Source organism: Mauremys reevesii, linkage group 1, assembly GCF_016161935.1.
Source record: "Mauremys reevesii isolate NIE-2019 linkage group 1, ASM1616193v1, whole genome shotgun sequence".
NCBI lineage: Eukaryota > Metazoa > Chordata > Testudines > Geoemydidae > Mauremys > Mauremys reevesii.
The window spans coordinates 139,099,132-139,120,981 of record NC_052623.1 but is presented as its reverse complement, the minus strand read 5'-3'; the positions used below and the strand labels follow the sequence as shown (position 1 = coordinate 139,120,981).

The window sequence follows — 21,850 nt, the reverse complement described above, 5'->3', positions numbered from 1 at the left end:
AGGGATATGGCACAGTTTCTGTATGAGGAGAGATTAAAAATACTAGGACCGTTCAGTTTAGAAAAGAGATGACCTAAGGGGGGGGATATGAAAGAGGTCTATAAAATCATGAATGCTGTGGAGAAAGTGAATAAGAGAGTGTTATTTACCCCTTCTCATAACACAAGAACTAGGGGTCACCCAATGAAATTAATAGGCAGCAGGTTTAAAACAAACAAAAGGAAGTACTTACTCACACAACACCCAGTCAGCATACCCGTTGCCAGGGGATGTTGTAAAGACCGAAAGTATAACTGGGCTCAAAAAAGAATGAGATAAGTTCATGTAGAGTAGGTCCATCAATGGCTATTAGCCAAGCTGGTCAAGGATGCAACCCCAAGCTCTTGGTATGCCAAAGTCTCTGATTGCAAGAAGTTGGGACTAGATGACCAGGGATGAATACTCAATAGTTACTCAGTTCTGTTAATTCCCTTTGAAGCATCTGGCATTAGCCACTGTCAGAAGACAGGATACTGGGCTAGATGGACTGTTGGTCTGACCCCGGTATGACCATTCTTACGTTGTATACCTGTTGTAGAACATAAGATAAATTTATGCCAAAAAAAGCAAAAAATAATTTCTGCTGTTAATTGTATCATATAGTATTGTGCAGGGAGAAATAAATATTAAATATTCTGTTTTTGCATCAGTGGTGGTCCATATTTCATTACTCTGTTAGCCAAGTAATCTTCTTTGTCTTTCCTCACATACCTTACTACAGGTTGGATGTGTGTACCTGAGAGCAGAACTTGAACCTACTAAATTGCAAATGTTCTTGCATCAGAAACAAAACCAGTGGTGTGGAAATATATAAAATTTCTGTGCAATGGAAAAAAATCACAAATGTTTTCAGAGGATTTACTTGTTTCCAACTTAAATCTGGAAAATAAAGGGATTTGGGGGTAATGTTGAAATTAGTCTATCAAAATACCTAAGACCATCACAATGGCCATTATATATACACTGTGTTTAAATACCAACTTAATATTTGAGTGGTTACTCTTGTTGCTTGAGATTCTTTTCTGGCAGGGCAGTCGTAGGCTCTCTAATCAGTGATGGTTTGCCTTAAGAGAAAGGAGGGCACAGTGGTCTCTTAGGTTTTGCACACACCTAGCAGTCAAGTGATTTGGGTCCTCATTCTGACTTGGTCTCTGACCATGGATGGGACACTTAACCTCTTGATGATATTTTCCCATGTGTCAGCAGCTGATTTATGGGGGTAGGCTTGCGAAACAAGTAAGCAAAAGTAAAATGCCTAAACAGAATTGACTAAGAAAAATAATGCAAGCATAAGGGGTGATTTTTCCAAAGTCCAGAACACATCCAGTTTCTTCAGTTTTATGTCCTCAGCTTTCTGTTGGAACCTTATGACCACCATCTTATTCCTCTTTCATAAGCTCCAGTAATGTTATGGTGAAGAAAATGTGATGTGCCTGGAGTCTTCAGACTTTCTTGATTTTTCTCCCCTACACTCCCCCCCTTCTTTCAATCTGGCTTTGTGATAGATATGGCTCAGAATCTGTAGAATTATTTGATGATCTCATTCTAAAAGAAGACTACCTTACTGTTCTTGGTTATTATATGACCCCATCACTGTGGTATGAGTACTTATATCCATGCTTAATTTATGAGAATTATCACAAGTATTTGTTCTACCTGTTAACTTTTCAAGCTAAGATACACTCCTGGAGTGGCTCTGTAATCTTCTGAGCTTGTAAGGGGTATTTTTAGGTAATAGTTTGCTCATCTGCCCTCAGAGGATCACTTATGTTGTGTTCTATAGTTTTCTGCTATTATAAGCCCTGCTCAACATATATGAAGCCACTGGTAGAGATAATGAAGCAGTCTGCACTGTGATTTATTTCTTTTGTTGTATGTGTAGTAGTACGTAGATGCCCTGATCAGGTCAGGACCACATTGTACTCATAATGTGATATAAGCAGTATGTAGATGCAACATATGCTTCATCAACCTTTGATGATACAGGGCTTTATTTTCCCCATTTCTAGTCTAGGTAGTGGTTTGGGTGAGTGCTGGCCACAGAAAAAAATGCTTATAGAAAAATATATCCATAGGGTAATCTTTGCATAAGCCTCGAAAGTAGCCTGGACCCTTGAAGCTTTATAGGTCAGTACCTTCCTGTCTGGCCACTGAAGTTTTATAGGTGCCTCCTTCCTGTCTCTCCTACTTTCTCGAAGGCAATAATCTTTGCTTTGAGCCTCATGAACCTGACTCCTCCTCCCATGTATTCTTTTTTATTGAAAAATTTTTTTTTTGATTTTTTTTTTGATCTGACAGAGAATGAAGAGAGAGAACTCTGGGATTGTAAAATTTCCATCCTCCTGCTGATTATTATTTTATATTGTAATATACAACTTTTTGTCTTGCTCTCTTGTAGTAGAATTGACAGCATCATTTGCATGAAATTTGCCATTTAAGTCCCAGGGCTTCATTTACGGCTAGGAAATGAAAATGACCACACAAACAACACTAACAAAACATTATTCCAAACACTGATTCTTTTGAAATTTTTTTGTCTTATTAGTGACAAGTTTTAGAGCTCCTACTCTCAACTTAAAAGCATTTCACTGTTTGGATGTAACGTGATAACTTTTGAATGACACATTGATTTAATTCCAAAATCTCAGGGATTTTCTAGGCATCAAGGGACAGAACCCTATTAATTTGGGCTGGGGGTGGGGGGGGAAGACTTTGTTTTGTCAACAAAGTGGCCTGATTTTCAAAACGTGAATTTCAGTGCCCAACTTCAGGCACCCTATTTTTTAAAAATCTTGACTTAAATGTCTAGAGTGGAATGTAAACCTGAAAGGCCCTAAGGCACTTCCACTTATACTTTGCTGACTTAAGTCTAATCACCATCCTTTTTTATACCCCCCAGGCTGGTTGCACTTCTGTTCGGGAACTACAGCAGCATTTACGGCTCAAGGAGAAGGTTCTTCTTGAATCTTGCTCCGCATTAATAGATCTTGTCCAAGAGCGAGAGCATATCCTACCAACCGCAGAAGAGGTAAAATAGATTGTGTTGTCATGGTTTCTATATTTTTTCAAAATGAAATATGATCTATTTTAACTGGAGATGGGTATATAGTAGAAAACTGACTTTTCAGTTGTGGGTTGAAAAGGTGACAGACTTAAGGAAACTGCCCTAGATATGCAGCATATTCAATTAGCTTGTACTGGAGCATCTCTATTTTAGGGCATCTCAAGACTCACTTTTCAGTCAATGTCTAGCTAATTAATAGTTTTAGGTACCAAAAGCTATTAAGAAATTAAGAGGGCAATAGGGCAAGACAACTTTTGATCACATAAGCCAGTTGGGTTATGTGGCAGTCCAGGGTTGTTGAAATATATAATCAGTTTCACAATGGAAGGATGAATTTTGAGTTTCTTAATGCATTTGAGGAGTTCATGGCAAAGCACAGTTAGATAAACACATCTTACATTTATTGTACAGGATAGAATTAGTTTCTGGAAATTTCCATTAATACTTCAGGTATAGCACATTCCAGGTAAAATTCTGTTTCATCCTCATGACCAGCTGAATACTTTTTGGTAATCAGGAAAGTAAAAACACTTAGTTACTGCAGTAAAAGAATTATACTATATGCACTTCAGTTATTTAAACAGATATTTTTTCTGTAAGGAAGGTCTTGTTTCGCTCTGGGATGATGCAGAAAATCTTCATCCTCTTGGTAAAAAGAAGACATTGACATCTGAGGTCCCAGAATATCTCGTAGAGAAATTATGGCAACGTGTGGTGGATGACAGTTTGGTAATTGGAGTAAAAATAACAGAATCCCCTAACTTGTAAGTAAATACATTCTAATAAATTAGTCTATAAGTTGGATCCTGCAGTTACAAAGTTAAAAATTGGACTTGTAACTTTCTGTGCTTTAGAAATCTATATTTTTATGTTATAAACCAGGAGTGGCCAAACTTACTTACCCTCTGGGTCACACATGACAATTTTCAGAAGTTCAAGAGCCGGGACGCACCAGCTGGGGCTCCAGGCTTCATTCCTGTAGGGTGGGAGGGGAGGGTCTTGGAACTTCAGCCACACAGGAGGCACCTGCCCAAGGCTCAAGGCTTCAGCCCTGCAGGGAGGGTGATCTTGGGGCTTCAGTTGTGCGGGAGACGTTTGCCCAGGCTCAGGGCTTCAGCCCTGTTCCTGCTGAAGCCACTAGCCCTAGCAGACATGCCCCGTGGGGCTGAAGCCCCAAGACCCTCCTCCCCATTGGGCAGAAGCCAAAGGTGCATGGGGGGGAGACACATAGGGTTCCCCGATTTTTGCCAGATTTTGCTGGTCCCACTCAGTCACACGGTGGTGCCAGGCCCACTCTCTGCATGGCAGTTGCTGGAGCTGGCAAGCTGGGAGCTATAGATGTAGAGAGAGGCAGCGACAAACAGCTGAGAGCTGCAAGGAGAGCTACCGCTTTTGCTGCTGCCTCTCCCTGCAGAGCTAACATCTGGAAGCTGCGGGAAGGGGCAGCTGAGAGTAAGGGGGGAAGCGTGTCGCGGTTGGGGGTTGAATCAAGCTGTTGCGGGGAGAGGGAACAAACCTTTAGATTGTGCCCCTCCACTAGAAGCCACCAGTTGTCTCTGGCAGAACCTCTAGTTACATCACCCTGCCGCAGGGCAAACACCCTGATCTCCCCCTGAGCCTGGTGTATTGGGAATACGGAGGGGAAGAGGGGACGTGGGGAGCTCCACAAGCTGCACTTTAATTGTAAAAGAGCCATGGATTAGCAACTCCATTATAAATTTAAATAAATTTTAAACTACATAGGAAGCAAGAAAACTGAACGTAATAATACACTACCTATGTGCAGTGTGGCTACATCAATGCTAAAAGTTCCTTAACATTTGCATTTCTGGATTTATTTTTCACTGTACCCTTATTGTTGCCTTAGCATAGTTCCTTCAGTAAATCTAAAAATGTTTGTTTCTGTTTCCATTCTTGGCAAGAGTCCATGTCATTTTAAGAGAAAAGTACAGGAGAAAACATTGCAGGCTTTTTGTTGACCATAACATTTGTAACACCTGGCCACGTGGCGTGCATCCAGATACTCCGTGTTAGTCTTCTAAATTGAATTATGTTACAGTTTGGTATGAAGTCAAATAAAAATTTGGCAATCCCACATGATTTAAATCAAGTGTAAATAAATTTGTAGCACTTCATATGTATGTATAAATAAATTAAATAAAACTAACGTTCTTTAAAACGGCTTGTTTATTCTGTTATGTATCTTCATTTTCATAGTTAGTTGAACATTGTCCATCCCTAGAGGGTGTTCACTAATATCACTTATGTCCTAGAAAAATATAATTAGCAAGTATTTAATTTGAAAACTTGGTTTAAAGTAAATACTTGAAACTCATGAACTTGACACAGGAACATATATTGCTTGTTAGAGGCAGTGCTCTCACCTTTTGACCTATGTATATTCCCACAAGCAATGTAGAAGAAGTTCGGAAAGTTACGCTTTAGGACGATGGCACTGAAAATGTGTCCAATGACTGAGAACTGACCTGCTAAGCCCTTTAGCCACTGTGCCTGAGCAATAGGTATAGTCTCTCTCAAGTGCCAGATTGCTATAGCTTTATAAAAAAAACAAAAACTTGACTTCATCTTCATCTCTAAGAGCTACTGGGGGAAGAGGTTGTCTTCACTTTTAAGTTTTAATTTTTAGCTCTGATGGTAGTAATTTTGTATTTAACATAGTAATTGTTTTTAATGGACCACAGAATATTTAATTAGTGATGCCTGTGCCTAAAAACGTTTCCCCTTCCTTTTGAGCAAAATTGCAATGTTGTATTGTAGCATAAGATGTTACCTCACTGCAAAGAAAACTCTTAAACATGAGTCTTTTAAATCTGACTCATAGCTTGAAGCTTAGTTGACTGACGAAATTAACAAAAACATTGTTTCAAGTCATTTAAGGGCCCTTGTGAGAGAACAGTACATAGTTATATTAAAGTGAATAGCGCATTTCACAAATTTCACAGAGCACTGTATCATATCTATTAAGTTAAATAATGTAGTAATTTAGAATCTTAATTTGAAATTCACCCGCTATTTGAACAAAACTACATAGACGTTTCTAAAATTAAGTATGGAGTAGCAGAAGGGCCCTATCCTTCAACAGATTTTAAAGAAGGAAAGAATGTTGCTGTTCTGCATGTTAGGTATCCTTGTACTGCATTATAAATAAATATACTTTTTAAAACAAAATTTAAAAATAAACTTTAATTATTCATCTACACAAACTTGTAACTGGAATTTTCAGTGACATCTAAGAGAATTAAGCACAGAGATCCTATTAACTTCCAATAGGAATTGGACACCTAGCTCCTGTAGGCTCGTCTGAAAATCCCAGCCTGTGTTTTTGAAACCGAACTCCATGCATACTGTGTTGGGTAAAGTATATGCTAAAAATATACCTTCAAAGTTCTTACCAGACACCTTTGCACTATCACATGAATTAGTCTGAAAGTATGTTAAAGATTTTTGATCAATTCATCTGTTCTTTGGTAATTCCGCTGACAGTATAAAATCTTGAATCTCCAAAAGGTTAAAGCACTAAATGTCAGTACGCATCTTTGCAAAGCTTTGATTATATTTGTCTGACTATAAAATGTGAATTTGAAGTACAATAATGTTGTATGGGTTTTACAGGTCACTGAATGATGTCAGCTTATCCCTGGTAATGGAGCATGACTTCACTTCAGTTTCTCCAGTTATTGAGTGTCAGAGTAAAATAGTTAAACTGAATAAGACTTTCTCAGCATTGTCTATCTCCTCATGCCAAATGGAACCACAACCAAAAAGGATAAAATTGGACTTCCATAGCAAGAATGATCTGAAAAAAGAGTTCCCTGGAAGACCTTCTAAAATTCTGTCAGATGGGGCAAAGACATTTGTTGCTGTTACCCGCCTTTCACCGCTGCTGGCATTCCGTGATATATGTTGTATGATACTACTGCATGCTAACAAGAGAAAATATCAAGATCACAACCTGCAGGAAAGCAGACAACTGACTTTACTATGTGGGAAAATTTCATTATGTCTGGAAGATATTTCAAGTGGAAAATATTCAGTAAACTTGCTAAGAAATAATAGTCATTATACAGGTAAATATGTAATGCATCGACTTGTTCACATTAGTCATAAGAGCTGGTTAATTTAATCATCTTTGTTTTCAAGCCATATTCTCATTTTTTCATGTTGTGATCATTTTTATCAAAATATGTTTAATTTCATTACAAAGTCATGAATTAGAAACTGACTGAGACAGAAAACAGTAGGAAAAATGTTCTCAATATGGAAAAATGTTAAGTGAGTTGCTCCCAGGTTCTGTACTAGGTTTAGTGTTTAAATATATTTATTGATCTTAAAAAGATGGAGAGCAGTGCACAATTTGGAGGTAACATAAAATTTAGATTCTTTATTTAGAAAAGACTGAGGAACTTCAAAGGGACCTAACAAAACGAAGTCAGTTGGCACTGTGATGGCAGATGATGAATGGAAGGTAATGTATCCTGGAAAGAATAATTTGAACTTCATATAACTTGAGCTAGTTGAGGAATTTCTGGTTTGAGAAATTTTGACACTTTGAAATTTGGTTGTGTTCCATATTGGAACACAACAAATTTTTTCAAAACTTCTTGTGACCTGAAAATTCTGAAAAAATGTCATTTCAGAAATGCTGACACATGGTATTTCCAAAATAAAATGTGGTCTCCCATCCAACTGCTGTCGTGTGAAAAATGAGACTGTCAGTTTCACTCAGCAGCTGCCTGGCTCCCAGGCCTGCTCAGGGTGTACTGTGCTGGGGCAGCCCTGCCATGGAAAGTGCCCCAAAGTTGCAGACCCTGGGAGCTCATTCCAGGCTCCCAGCTCCATGACAGAAAACATTGGAAGTCCTGAGAGCCCTGGCTTCAGCCAGGATTCTCCAGTCTGCCAGGTTCCCTGCCATGGCACCAGGAGCAGAGCCCCAGTAATCCCTCCACAGCAGGAAGCCTGGAAATCCTGAGAATCCCCAGGGCTTTCAGGCTACCGGCAGGAATCTTGGGAACGCTGATATAGTGGGGCTGCTCTGGAGCCACAGACCCTGAAATCCTGGGATTCATGATCTGCATGGCACAGCTCCCCAGAAGCTGACCAGGTGAGCAGGCAGGGAACCAGGCAATTGTCTGTGATTTGGCAAATGCTCATCAAAAGGTTGTTGAACTTGACTCATTTTCACAAGAAATTTCAGGTTTGGCAAAACAGTGTATACAGTTTTGTCTGAAATTTTCTTACCAGCTCTGCTTAAACTTTGCCGGGATCAAAATAACCATAATCCACTTTTCTGTTCAATGCACATTGGTGATCAAAAAGCAAACAATGTTTAGGATATCAGTTTTACATATAATGATGTTATCCCATTATAAATCAATGCCTTCTCCCTGAATACTGCATTCAATTCTGGTCATCTTCTCACAAAAAAAGATATAGCAGTCATAGAAGATGCCCAGAGACAAGTGACATCTCTAGAGGCATGGAAAGACTTCTACATGAGTAGAAATTGAAAAGGCTGAGATTTTTTTAATTTAGAGGAATTAAATAAGAGGATGATGGGATAGGAAAGAGGTATACAAAAAGAGAATGATATGGAGAAGGTAATTTGCGAGCTCCAGTTTGTTCGTGTTTAATAGAGGAACAAGGGGCACTATTTTAAAACTCATTCTTCAAAAGGAGCTGACAAACAATTTTATATGGCAAATCTTAGAGCTTGCTCTGAGGAGGAGAGGGGGAGCAAAATGTCTTTAAAGGTACAGACTCTGCTGCTTATCTCCTCTAAGTATGAGATATTTAACTTTCATATAAACAATTTATATAACAAAATATTTTTCCTGAGATAACTAACAAGAAATTTTGAGATTATCTCATACAAATGACACTGAAACAATTGAAGAAACTCCTGTTCAGAAATGCAGCCATACATAAAACCGTTTTAGAATCAGACTTCCCTCTCTAGTGATACAGTTATCTCTCGTCTCTGTCTCAATCAGCTGCAGGGAATCCAAAATTCTCTGTCATCTCTAAAGGCAAAGCCAGGGAAGAGGAGACTGTTTAGGAGCTACTTTATCAATAGCCAAAGTCCACCAATCACACTAATATCACAGTAGGCTATTGATAAGTCTCTTGGCAAACCAATGTTTTTCCCTACAACTCTAATATCCAGGAGGCCCATTGTCAGCTGACCTGGATGCTTGCTAAGAACCCCAATAAGAAGGTGGTGGGAAGGGAATTCCCTAGGGAGGGCTGGATGCTTTGGTAGACTTGTGAGGTGAAGTAGAATCCAAGGGTGATGGTTTTGATGTAAGATCAAGCAAGAGGGACTTACCATTGCTAGGTAAGCAAGGTAGATATCATTTGTGACCATGGAAACATTGAAATGTCCCAATTCCAGCTTTCTTGAAATAGCAGTAAAAAAGAGATATTGAAATCTGAAAGAAAAACACATTTTGATCAGTATTTGTTAACTAGTAAAATACACCTCTGCCCCGACATAACGTGACCTGATATAACACAAATTCGGATATAACGTGGTAAAGCAGTGCTCCGGGGGAGGGGCGGGACAGGGCTGCGCACTCCGTGTTATATCAAACTTGCTTTGATCCACCGGTTTCACCTATAACGCAGTAAGATTTTTTTGGCTCCCGAGGACAGCGTTATATCAGGGTAGAGGTGTATTTAAATACTTAAATTTAATACCCTTTCATATTTTTTCTTTTACAGGCACCATGGAAGATATATTTTCTATTCTTGCAGTATCTCTCAAATTCTCCTTTCAGATAGTCTCATCTGACTGCACACTGACTCCAGTGAACATGTGGCTACTGTCACAAATGGAGTGTATGCCAATCAAGGAATGGCCTGAAAATATGTTTTGTCATAAATTGGGAAGTCTGCGTGGCACTGTCTTTAACTGGAATCTAAAAACTCCATTTGAAGGAACTTTAACATTGTTTTGCAGGTAATAGTAGTTGGAAAGCTTAGGGAATACCAAGACCTATATGATGGGTTCCCTCTGGGGTGCTACCTGGAGCTGGGGTACCACTGAGCCCCCTGATCCACCATTCTGGGCTCCCTCTCATACTATACTGTTGTGACAAGCTGCAAAGCCCTCCAGCCTGCACTTTCACCAGCATTCATACAGGTACGGACACACCCAGCTGCAGTTACACACAGGCTCTCTAACCACTAGATTCCCAGCCTGGACCCCGGAGCAGTACCATCCTGCCCTGGTCAAATCTGGCCAGTATAAGGGTTTAATACCCGGTCCACTTCTCCCTCAGTGTGACGAGAACAATGCACACTTGTGGTAACCAAGCGAGAGATTTTTTTTCCCCAAGCACTCCAGTCAAAGCTCACTGATTTAGATTAAAACAAAACAAGTTAATAAACTACAAAAGATAAATTTTAAGTGATTTATAAGGGATAGCAAACAGATCAAAGCAGATTACTAACAAAAGAAACAAAAAACACAAACTAAGCTTAATATACTAGATAGATTGGATACGAATTAGCAGATTCTCACCCTAAGAGATGATATAAGCAGGCTGCAGATTTTTAAGGGGCAAGCTGCACTTGCTTCACAGCTTGGAATCCCCCAGGTGTTTCATTCACAGGCTAGAAATCCCTTTAGCCTGGGTCCAGCACTTCCCCCAGTTCAGTCTTTGTTCCTCAGGTGTTTCCAGGTGTAGTCTTGTGTGGGGACTGAAGAAGGCCAGATGATGTCACTCCCTGCCTTATATAGCTTTTGCATATGGTGGGAATCCTTTGTTCCAAAGCTTGGTTCCCAGCCCAGTCTGTGGAAAAATACTGACGTTCCAAGATGGACTTCGGCATCATGGGGCCTGGTCACATGTCCGTGTAGAGTCATAGCAGCCATCACTCATAGGCTGTCTAACATTCTCAGGATAGCTCATCAGGTGGGTGATAAGCTTCTCCTAAGGCCTGTTGTTTTCCCTAATGGCTCATTGCTCTGAATAGGCCCTTCCCAACGAGCTATCTAGACTGAAAGCATCTTGTCTCGTGGGTGTTACCCAGGTGTAAGTACATTTGAAATACAGATACATAGTATATATAACTTCAGATACAAAAATGATACATCATACATGCAATGATGTATATGATTTTAAGAAATCATATTCAGCAAATCATAACTTTTCCAATGGCACCTCACATGGCTATCTTGCATCAGAATTATGCTATGATCATATAGCAATATCACTATGAAGAATATGGGGTGCAATGTCACATCCTCTATAACTTGAGTTTGAGGCAGAATATCATTTTTTCATTGTAATTATTTTGCCATAGTGTAATATGCATAGCATAGCAGTGACAGCCATTTAGGGCTATTTTTAAATTACCATCCTGTGCCTATTAGAAGATCTGATTGGATTACCTTTTGCAATCATTTGTGCTCTGCCCAGACACCCATGCATAAAATCAAACTATATACAGGACTAATGCTATTTAATATGTCAAAATTTACGGTTCCATGAGTGTGCAATAATGTATGTTCAGCAACTTTAAGGGTTGTGTTTGCTTACTACCCTTGGAAAATAATACATGTCTCTGAGTCAGATCTCTGGCTAGATTCCCTTGGCACTAGGAGTTGGAATCTTCTCACTGCTAACCATAGATATTCAGTAAACAGATGAAGTTTATCAGTTTGCAAGCTTTCCTGTAGGGTTTCTTATATGCAAACTTCATGAGGCAGTTTGGAGAGTGAAAATATCTGCAACTCTCATGAGTTCCCTACTTTTTTCAGTTTATAGCAGTTCAGTTTGAATTGCAAGATTGTCAATTCAGGAAAGTCCTGAATTTCACTAAAAGGTAGTAATATAACTTTTATTTAAATAAAACTAAATTTGCCCTTATCTTTAACACTGTGATTAAAAATAAGAAATCTACAAATGATGATCCGATCATTAACCATTTTTTCACTTAACACCTCAAAGTGACTTTTAATTCAATATTCTGTATGCAGTGCTGATTAATTCCTGTCCTCAAAATCTAATAAATGATCGTATAGATCTTTGTCTGAATAGTCACGATTGCCCCTTGGTTATTTTTCTCAGTGTGGATCAGTTGAACTAGCATGTATCCATGTTTGGATCTTACCTGTTTGAGAAATGGGTAGGCCACAGAACTTCTTCCATCAGGCCAAGTACTGTGTTAATAATAGCAGTATTATTTAGCTTGGTAGCCTACGCAGTATGCTAGATACTTCTCAAGCATGAAATATGGTACATTTCCCTGCCCTGAAGAATTCAGTCTAAAAGGCAGAGTAAAGAGAAGGTATTACTGATGTGCCTTTATAACTATAGTGGGCTCAGTTTTCACTCAAAGTAGGGATTAGCCTCTTTGTTTCATATGAAGAATAAAGTGTATCATCACCAAATTTAAAGAACGTTATTTGAGTAAAGATTGAATCATCTGAGGAACTCTGAATAAATCCACTAGTGAAAACTGATTCAATATCGGTCTTTTTAAGAAACTGTGTCTCGCCATTGTTTTTATCCATTTTGCTAGCAAACCACTGGCTAGTTATCCTTCAAACTTTCCATGTAATTAATTCATTGAAAACTAGTCCCAAGTGCACATTTGAGGAATTCAGGTTATATCTCTAATCAAAGTTATTAACTTCACTGTATCACTTTGCCCTTATACTTATAATTAACTCTCATTCTAATAGTTATTTCATATAGTTTATGAGACTGAAGCCATAGGCCATCTTTAGTGAAGATGGCCACTATTTCACTAAAGCCTTGTCATGTGGAAATAAAGCTTTCTTCATCTTCCCTTGTCTTCAAATGGACTGAAATCAGAAAAATGGCAGGCCCTCTATTCTGTGGTTAAAAAATGTACAGGAAACTGAAGATAGCCTATGATGTAAACACCAGTTCAGTCAGGGATAGCATGCAATATACTGGGCGCTTTCAAGTCTCTGTCTAAACTCTGTGGCATCAAAGATTCCTCTCTTCTGAGGATCTGGGGCTGGCCTAGCACAGCAGATGTAGCATTTGACAGGCTATTCTGTCTTCCCTGAGTCTCGTATGGCCCATGAGTCTACATTCGCATGCCATAACGGAAATTGTGGGAGCAGCATCCCTGCCCACTCCTATACCCTCCTACTCTTGTGTTTGGGGGAAAAAAACAGGAAATTATAAACTAAAACACTTTTTTAAAGGAATTAAGGCTGGTTAAGTGCAACATACCCATTCCCTCTGTAACCTCTTTACTATACTTTAATGTCCACACAAAACATATTGTAACTTCTTTCTGGCTCAGCATGTAAGGAAACACACTAACTCAACACATTAATCTCCTTCACATTATAGGCACCCCCTTAATTACAGTCCAATACTTCTCCCAGAAACAGATGACACACTTCACTCTTAACTGTGGGTACAGGTCTGTCTCATCTTACGCTGGGGTTGCGTTCCGCAGTCAGCACCTAAAGCGAAAATCGCGTATGGTCAAAATTATATTTAGTGTAATGGCAGGCGGAATCGCCCGCACTACAGAAACAGTATTTAAATTATTTTTCTTTTTTTGTTTATTTTTTGTTTTTGCCGACCACGTAAAGCTGAAATTGTGCATGTTAAATGCACCTAAGATGCGACAGACCTGTATATATTTCAGCACTGAGTATTTGCTGATGTTACACAAGTCTGCTTAGCATTAATTCTTTAGCTATATAGTAGTTGACAGGCTCCAAAAGGAAGATTTTGCTTGCCTTTCCACCTGCAGGAAATATAACTTAAAAAATTTACACAATAAGATGTATAGGTAATTTCCTCAGTCAATTTAAAGTAGCTTCATTGTACAGTTCCAGTAACGAATTTTGAAAGAATTGTATCCTTGTGTTGATGATTGTTTTATTTTACAGAAATCAAACTATCTTGTTCCAGTGCCTTCATAGCCTCCTTGGAGTTCTCCCACCAACCTGCAAAGTAAAACTTCTGAGGTTAGAAAGCAAGGACATCCTTACTGACCAGTTTGCACTAGCTTTGGAAAAGGAAATGGACAGTCTTCGGAGTTCTTTCTCCTCTGCAGTAAGTGAAGTTGAAAACAACTTGACATTGAGCTGTGAGGCAGGCAAGAAAATGAGCAGGGTTACAGGGTCATCTTTGTCTGACAAAAAGGAAGCAGTGCAGCAGTTCAGAGAGGAGCTTCGAAATGAACAGAAGCAAAGTGCATTGGGTATGAACCGAACAGTGAGCGGTGCCCTTTACAGACAAATTACTTTGAAAATTGCTGAGGCTCAGCTGTGTTCTGATACGATTGCATGGAGACTGAACATTTCATAATGACTCCTCTCAAATTTTATTTTGAATACAATTGTATTTAAATGATACTATCAAGCACTATTTATACTTTGTTTTTACTTTCTATATGTAACTCCTTTTTAGAAGATGGAGAATAAAACTTTTTTCTACCGGTGTTGTCACTACTGTTTGATACATATATTTTCCTTTTTTGAAAGTACTTAGTATTAATATAGCTTTTCACTTTGTAAATCATAAAATGCTATAAATAAATACCTATATTTTGGCTGATGAAGCATAGCCAGTTTGACACTAATGGAACATTAAAGTTGGACCTCTAGGACAGCTAGACAGCAAGTACTTTTTACAGTTTTAAATAAAGCCTGTAAGATGTCTGTTGTAGACATTGACAGGCTTAGATTTGTATTGATTTAAAACTGAATCTTAAGGTTGGAATTTACAAGAATCTAAAGGAGTTAAGCACCCAGTTCCCATTGAATTTTAATAGGGCTTGGACACCTAATTCCCTTAGACTTGTAAAATTAAATTGTATATACTTCCTCTTTGGAGAAGTGAATCAAAAGTGGTATCCATAATTTCAGGTGACCACACTCAGCTAAAATAAACCACCTCAATTTGAGTCTCCCTTAAATGGATGCAGTATGGTGAGGAATTGGTAGCTTTGTTCCATTTCCTTAAGGTAGGAGATGTACTTCTACATGTATAACATTGACTTCCAGATATTACTGGGATGGGCAATTTAGAAATATATTTGGGATGCAAAAATAAGGAACATCGCAACCAAATCTAGAGCACGTGCTGACTATACATATAAAATTAGGTTATTATCAAATAAATAATAAAGCTGATACTGGGAAAACTAATCAAACTACAGAACGTGTCAAACAAACTTGTTGGGTTTTGGTTACATTAATAGGGAAAGAGAAACAAGAAATCAACTGAGGTAAAATGCAATTAAGATAGTTTTAAGTATTAATTAGATTTTACCTAATAGTGAATTTAAGTTGTCTGGGCTAAAGAGCTTATTCTTTATAAGGACGGACTTATACTGTACACCACATGCATGCCCTCACAGTATTTAGATTGTAAGCACCTTCAGGAGGGAATCTTGTCTTGTCTGTCTAAAGCCGGGATCAGCAATCTTTGGCATATGGCTCGCCAGAGTAAGCATCCTGGCGGGCCGGGCCAGTTTGTTTACCTGCCGCGTCCACAAGTTCAGCTGATCACTGCTCCCGCTGGCTGCAGTTTGCTGTCCTAGGCCAATGGGGGCTGTGGGAGGCGGCGCAGGCCGAGGGATGTGCTGGCCGCTGCTTCCTGCACAGAGTTTTGTGGTCTGTTGCCGTTGAATTTTAAATTCCCAGCCATTTTGACTTTACAAATTACACGTGTGTGACAGAAGGCATGTATCTATGCCATGCCAAGAGACCTAGACTATTGTACTATCAGAGGTAACTCAGCTAATCACCCAACATTGCTCTTCAGTTAATTTGCATGCAACAATTTCATTGGTTGTATGAGGAAGACTACAGCTGGCCCAACAGCCCATACCTGTGACAGCATGGGTTTTCTGCTACTAATATATAATACATTATTTAACAGTTTAAACCACCGTAAATTTTTTCTGGAAAGTTGGAACAATTGTACAATATTTTTGGCAAGGTTCAAAAAATCAGACCTTTCACATGGGGAGCATTTTTAAAAATTGCAATATATCAAATGTCTTGGCCTAGAAACTCCCAAATTTGCCTTAAGTTGTTTGCCTTCACTGAGATGGGGGAAGAGTGTGATGATTAGTTTAAATATTATTTGATAAATATATGAACCCCACAGCAATCCAAATCTACACAGTCATATGCTTTAGGAAATCCAACAACCAGTGGGGCAAACTTGCTGAAGTACATGAACAAATCCAGGAATTTTTACAAATATGTTTTATTGAAATGACTTTGATTTATCATACTGTAATTCTAATATTGGGAGAGAACCCAGATAAAACTGAAGTGTCAATTTTAGTTAAGTATTGGAGAAACTGCTTAGAGTAACTTGTTCAAGGTTGTCTTATATCAAATATATCACTGGCTTTCTAGATCTCAATTTCTCCCCTTTTCTGAGTTGTTTCGCCCATGCCTTGCTTTCTGCAAATACTGGAGGGAATTCAAATTTATCGATGAGGCTCTAGGATGTAGCCACTTTTCTTCCCTTGCAGCAGATGCTATGGCAGTGCAGAGTGGGTATTAGCCTTTGTATTTCATCATTTGCAATCCTAGCTTTTAATGCTTATTTCTTTATTTGGATCCAGCAGCATGCAAAATACTTCTCTCCTCCTTACATTCATTTTTGCCCTGGGGGACTAAAAATTCATGGGCTTTACTCCCTGAATGGGCCATGCACTAAATTCTTTCCATGTGTCTGTTCCTCCTTACCTGTCATAATGGAGCAGACCAAACAGAGGAAGCCAAAGGTCAAGAAATGATCCATCTACAAGGCACCCTCTCGGGAGAGGAGAAGAGGAGCTTTGTCGTGAATGCTTCCAGGCCACAGGGTCTTGTTGCGTCAGGGGAAGGAACTCAGGATATATCTACACTCTCTCTTCCACATGCCTATGGTGTCTGCAGAGCAACATTCTATAGATACAGCTGAAAGTCCATAAGCCATTTCAAGATCTCCTCTATGATGTGGATATCATCCATTTCACCTTGGAATCTTTATTTGGGGCACTGCATTACGACATGTGTGATGGTTTGGATGTTCACTGAGGTTGCACAAAGGGGAGACTTTGATTTTCCATTTGTGCGTCAAGTAGCTGCATCTGCCATGGTTTGTTGGCATGCAGTTCAGTGTGGTCCAAAGTCTGCATGATAGATCGAAACTGTGAGGGTGGCTTGTTGGGTCAGTGATAACGTGCTTGTTTGGAATGGTGGATGAGATCCAGGCACTTTGCCATTCCCTGGCCAGATCGAAGGACATGAAGTGGTTGCATGTCAGGTCCACAGTGGTTTTCACAATTTCAGCTGTTGTTGGATGTTGTCCATAACCTGCCTGATGGGAACTTCTGAGTAGTCTTTGGCATGTTTAAGTTCTCGTGCTGTGGCTATATAACTAAATGGAGGATCAATATTTGTTAATACAGAAAGCCATGGTAAAGGCATTGGTTTTAAAGTTCCTGTAATGATTCGCATGCTCAGAGTCAGCCTGCCTATCCACAATTTGGATATGGCAGCTTTTTGTTCACACCGGTGAACTGAGTACACCAGGGCCAAAGCTGATGTTCATAGAACTGGGACAGTTGATCCCCAGCTTGTTCCCGCTAACTTCTGGATAATGTTGATGCTATCTTTACTATATGGTTTCTAAAATGAGTGATTTAGTAACTGGGCCAGAAAGGTGCTAAGGTTTCTACTTCATGTTTATAATAAGAAAAAGATCAGGAGGAGTCCTGCCATCTTAAATTTCAAGAGGCTGACTGGTCAATGAAGATGAAAGTCAGGATGAAAACTAACTAACTTCTACTCTTACTACAGTCTCTCCAATGTGGACCTGGCAGGCGCTTATCTGCATATTCCAGTCAAACCCTGTCACTAATAACTTATTTGGAAATTTTAATTATTAATACAATTGCCCTTTGGTGTGTTATCCACTACAGAGTGTTTGTGAAGATCTTGATAGTGATGATAACCAGATGAGGAATCTACAGTCTCCTCTAAATGCATTCTAAGATGACCTATTCATCAGAGTACCTGATGCTCTGACCACTAGATCAGGACTGGGAGACAGGAACTCATGAGTTTTGATGCCTGTGGCTTACTGTATGATTTTGGGCAAATCACCTAACCTATTTCCTCATAAGTAAAATGGGTATGAAACCTATCAACTTGATAGCAATGTGAGGATTAATGTTTGTACAGTATTTTGAAGATACAAAGCCCTGTAAGTGCTAAGTAGAAATTACTTATGCTGAGTTTAAAAAAAAAAATCCTCTTAGCAGTACAAAAAAAATTATGCATGAATCTTTCCAGAAGCCAAACAGCACAGTTTTCTGAATGGATGTCTAATAATGTAAATTTATCTAAACAGCTCAGGTTAAATAATTTTCCCAAGGGCCAGGTTTTGCTATCCTTACTCTCAGTTGCTTAGATCCTTACTGAGTAAGTAATAATATTGCAACTGGGGTAACTGTGGAATAAAATGTTGTTCAATATAAGAGTGGCAGACTGTACCCCAAAATGAGCTATCTGTATCATAATGAATGGTAACTGTTAGTGTCTTCCACCCATCGCTACCCTAATTCTTTATCTAGGCTTGTAATTTTTCTCCATTAATTTAATTTCCTTTATTACTGAAACTCAATATCTTAGATGATATGTTGGCATTTGTTTCAGCAAAATAAATGTAAGTTTATTTGTATTAAGATAGTGCCTGGGGATCAAGACTTCATTGTGCTAGGGTGTGTACAAACACAAAAGGACAGTGTGTAGCAAAATGCCTACAAGCATCTAAGGAATAAAAACATTGTGCATATTGGCTTATAAATTGCATACTAATTGCATGTGGCTACTAATACATACCTAAATAGATTAAAATCCTGTTTTATGCCAATAATGGTTGTCTTCCATTGCACGTAAAAAAAAAATTGGACTTGAAATGTGTGCTATTTTGTGGATCATCTAACTCTTGAGTTTTGAGTTTGCTTTATATTTGTCTCTAGCTTGTGTGGATACTAGAATCTTGACTCTAATCACAAAAATTCCATAAGAACAGTAAGGTTAAAGATTTTTTTCATAACCCTGGCAGTAAAGAAAAAAATACTGTTAATTAGCTGTATCAAAATTACTTTAGGAATTATTTACCAGTCTGAACAGACTTGTGGCTTTTGCTCACTCTCTATTGGTCAATATCTGTCATCATGCCTAATTACATATCCATGAGGTTGTTTTAAAAAATGAACTTTCTAGACATTGCAAGTCAGTTTTGCAGAAGTTAGTTTTGTTTGATGCTGTTCATTAGGATGGCTAACTCCCTATTCAGTAAAAATATCTGCCAAAATAAATCTGCTTAACATTTACACCACAAGACTTCAGCACAGTAGGAGATCATTTTATTTCCTTGATGTAATTATTGGATTTTGAATTTGGCCAGAGCACCAGGCTTAACTTTTTTCCCCTAAAGTAAACAGACTCTTAAATGACCACAATTGGACTGGACATTAGTTTGATATATTTAAAAGAGGATACCTTCAATAGAGCTGTTTGCCCCTCACATCATTCTTGCTAAGATCAGAAGTTCACTAATAGAGTAGGATGCCATAGAGGAAGTTCCCAAAGAGTTCTGGAGAAATGGATTTTATTCCAGGTATTTCCTGGTTCAAGGAAAGATGGAGCTTTCCAACCCATTCTAGACCTTCAGATGTTCAACTCTGATCAGGAAGTTCAAATTCCACATGCTTACCCTGTAGCAGTAATCAAAATACTGCAGGAGAGCTCATGTCTGTGTTCTTCCTCAAACTAATGGATCTTATGGTTTCAGCAACATACATAACTTGTATGCACATCTAAATATGAACCCTCTACAGCACTGGCAAGCACACTACATTCCAAATGCAGAGAGCATATTTATGAAATTTGACAATAGCCAGGAATGTGTTCCTATCCATCATGTTGTAAACTCAACAATGTAATGCTGTCTAAGGAGTTGCATTCAACTGCCCAATTCAGTCAGCCAGTCACCTCTGACTTCTCCAATCTGGTTGGGGAGCTAATTGCAAGAATTTGACAATTCACTGTCACTGGGGTTTCCAGGAGAAAATACTCCACATCAGCATTCTAAAGTTGAAAGTCCAATTTGTTGCTCTTAAGTCTTTTCCTCATCACCTACATGGAAAAGTCATCCAAGTAGTTCCCGAGAACACTACAATGATATTTTATGGGAACAAGGAGTGGGGAGCATATTCCAGCATGGTCAAAAAGGCTATCACTCTTCTGGAGCTGTAGGTAGTGCACCAAATTTCTCCTATAGTTCTCCGCTCTTCAAAGGAGTACTGCTTACCAGACTTCCAAGAGCAGAAATGTGCAGAGACCACTTGAAGGAGAAATAAAGGCTACTCTCCTGTAACTGGATTTCTTCAAGATAGACTTCAGACACTCACACTCCCTGCCTTCCCTTCTTCCTCAAAGTATTTGTTACAGCTTTGGATCAGAGGAGATGGTGAAAGAAACTGCTGGTGAGCCGTTCCCCCTTTTATAATATTGCCCTTTGAATGCCCGTGGCTGCAAGGGGGCTCCAATAGCCACTGATGTTAGAAGATTCCACCAGTCCAGACTGCACCGTCAGTGCATCCCAAGAATGTGAATGTGTGGAGAACATCTCAAAGAGCTCCAGTTACAACTGAATAACCTTCATTTAAAAAAAAAATGTTCTATAAAATATGTATGGTTTTTAGTGCTGCTGTATATAAAATTACACACACACTATGCTGAAAGAACATTAAGGTTGCAAAGTCAAGCACTTAAAAGGTAGGCAACTTTAATTATGGCATTTCCTATCTCTAGCAAGTGTGAACTGCAATTTTTTTCAAAGGTTTGGCCAATTTGGACACGTTTTCACAAGGATGGTGAAAGGAACAACCCTCCTCCCCAAAGCATAGGGGCACGAAATAAAACTTGGATAGAAACAATTAAGTTAGGTTGTCTGCTTAAAATATTCTCCTAGGGTTTTATATAAATTTACATTAATTTCTGTAAACTTTTTATAAGGTCAGAACAGTCATAATCTAGCAATGGACAGGGTGAGGGACTCAAATTTTAAGTCACTAAGCGGTAGTACAAGAGTATCATGAGATTATCAGAATAAATTTTTTTACATTTTTCTGAATTGTGATTTCTCAAGCTGTCAGACCTTTTAGTATATGTGAAAGCTTATATAAGAAAGCAAATCCAGCCTATGGATAGATACAATTGATCTGTGGGCAGGTCATTTTCTGGCTTGTGTAAAGTGCACGCATACACCTCTCACCCCACCGCTAAATGGCCACCTCCCTTACTTCATGTAGAATCCCATATTCAGTCCTGTTGTTGCCATCTCCCATTTCCCTGCCAGTTAATTTGAACTGGGCTTAATTCTTAAATCCGCCCCGAGATATCCATACATGTAATGTCAGCATTTTAAATGTGATCTCTAACGGTACATATGTGAAAATAAGTATTCTAAGTTCCATATAGATGTTTTCTAATTCTTGGAATACAGCTCTACCCCGATATAACGCTGTCCTCGGGAGCCAAAAAATCTTACCACCTAAGTCTTGGGAAAGCATCATTTTATATTCCCTGGAGTCTTTTCAGGATTTAATATAGTGGGGTGTTTTTTTTCCAATTTCCTCAGTTGCCTTTACAGCTGCTATGGTTTTAGGGTGAAATCCTGACCTCACTGAAGTCAGTATCAAATG

General features: G+C 38.8%; 1 protein-coding gene across 4 annotated transcripts in view; it reads left to right on the top strand.

The window, feature by feature from the left end:
• Positions 1–14,568, top strand: part of FANCB (FA complementation group B) — a 28,376-nt gene extending 13,808 nt beyond the window's left edge. For all 4 annotated transcript variants that reach the window (XM_039520412.1, XM_039520414.1, XM_039520415.1 and 1 more), the window contains 5 exons: positions 2,939–3,067; positions 3,704–3,867; positions 6,737–7,191; positions 9,845–10,082; positions 14,013–14,568. In XM_039520412.1, the coding sequence (XP_039376346.1) occupies positions 2,939–3,067; positions 3,704–3,867; positions 6,737–7,191; positions 9,845–10,082; positions 14,013–14,433 (1,407 nt within the window). In that variant the 3' untranslated portion in view covers positions 14,434–14,568. The remainder of the gene's footprint in view (positions 1–2,938; positions 3,068–3,703; positions 3,868–6,736; positions 7,192–9,844; positions 10,083–14,012) is intronic.
• Positions 14,569–21,850: the final 7,282 nt, after the last annotated feature.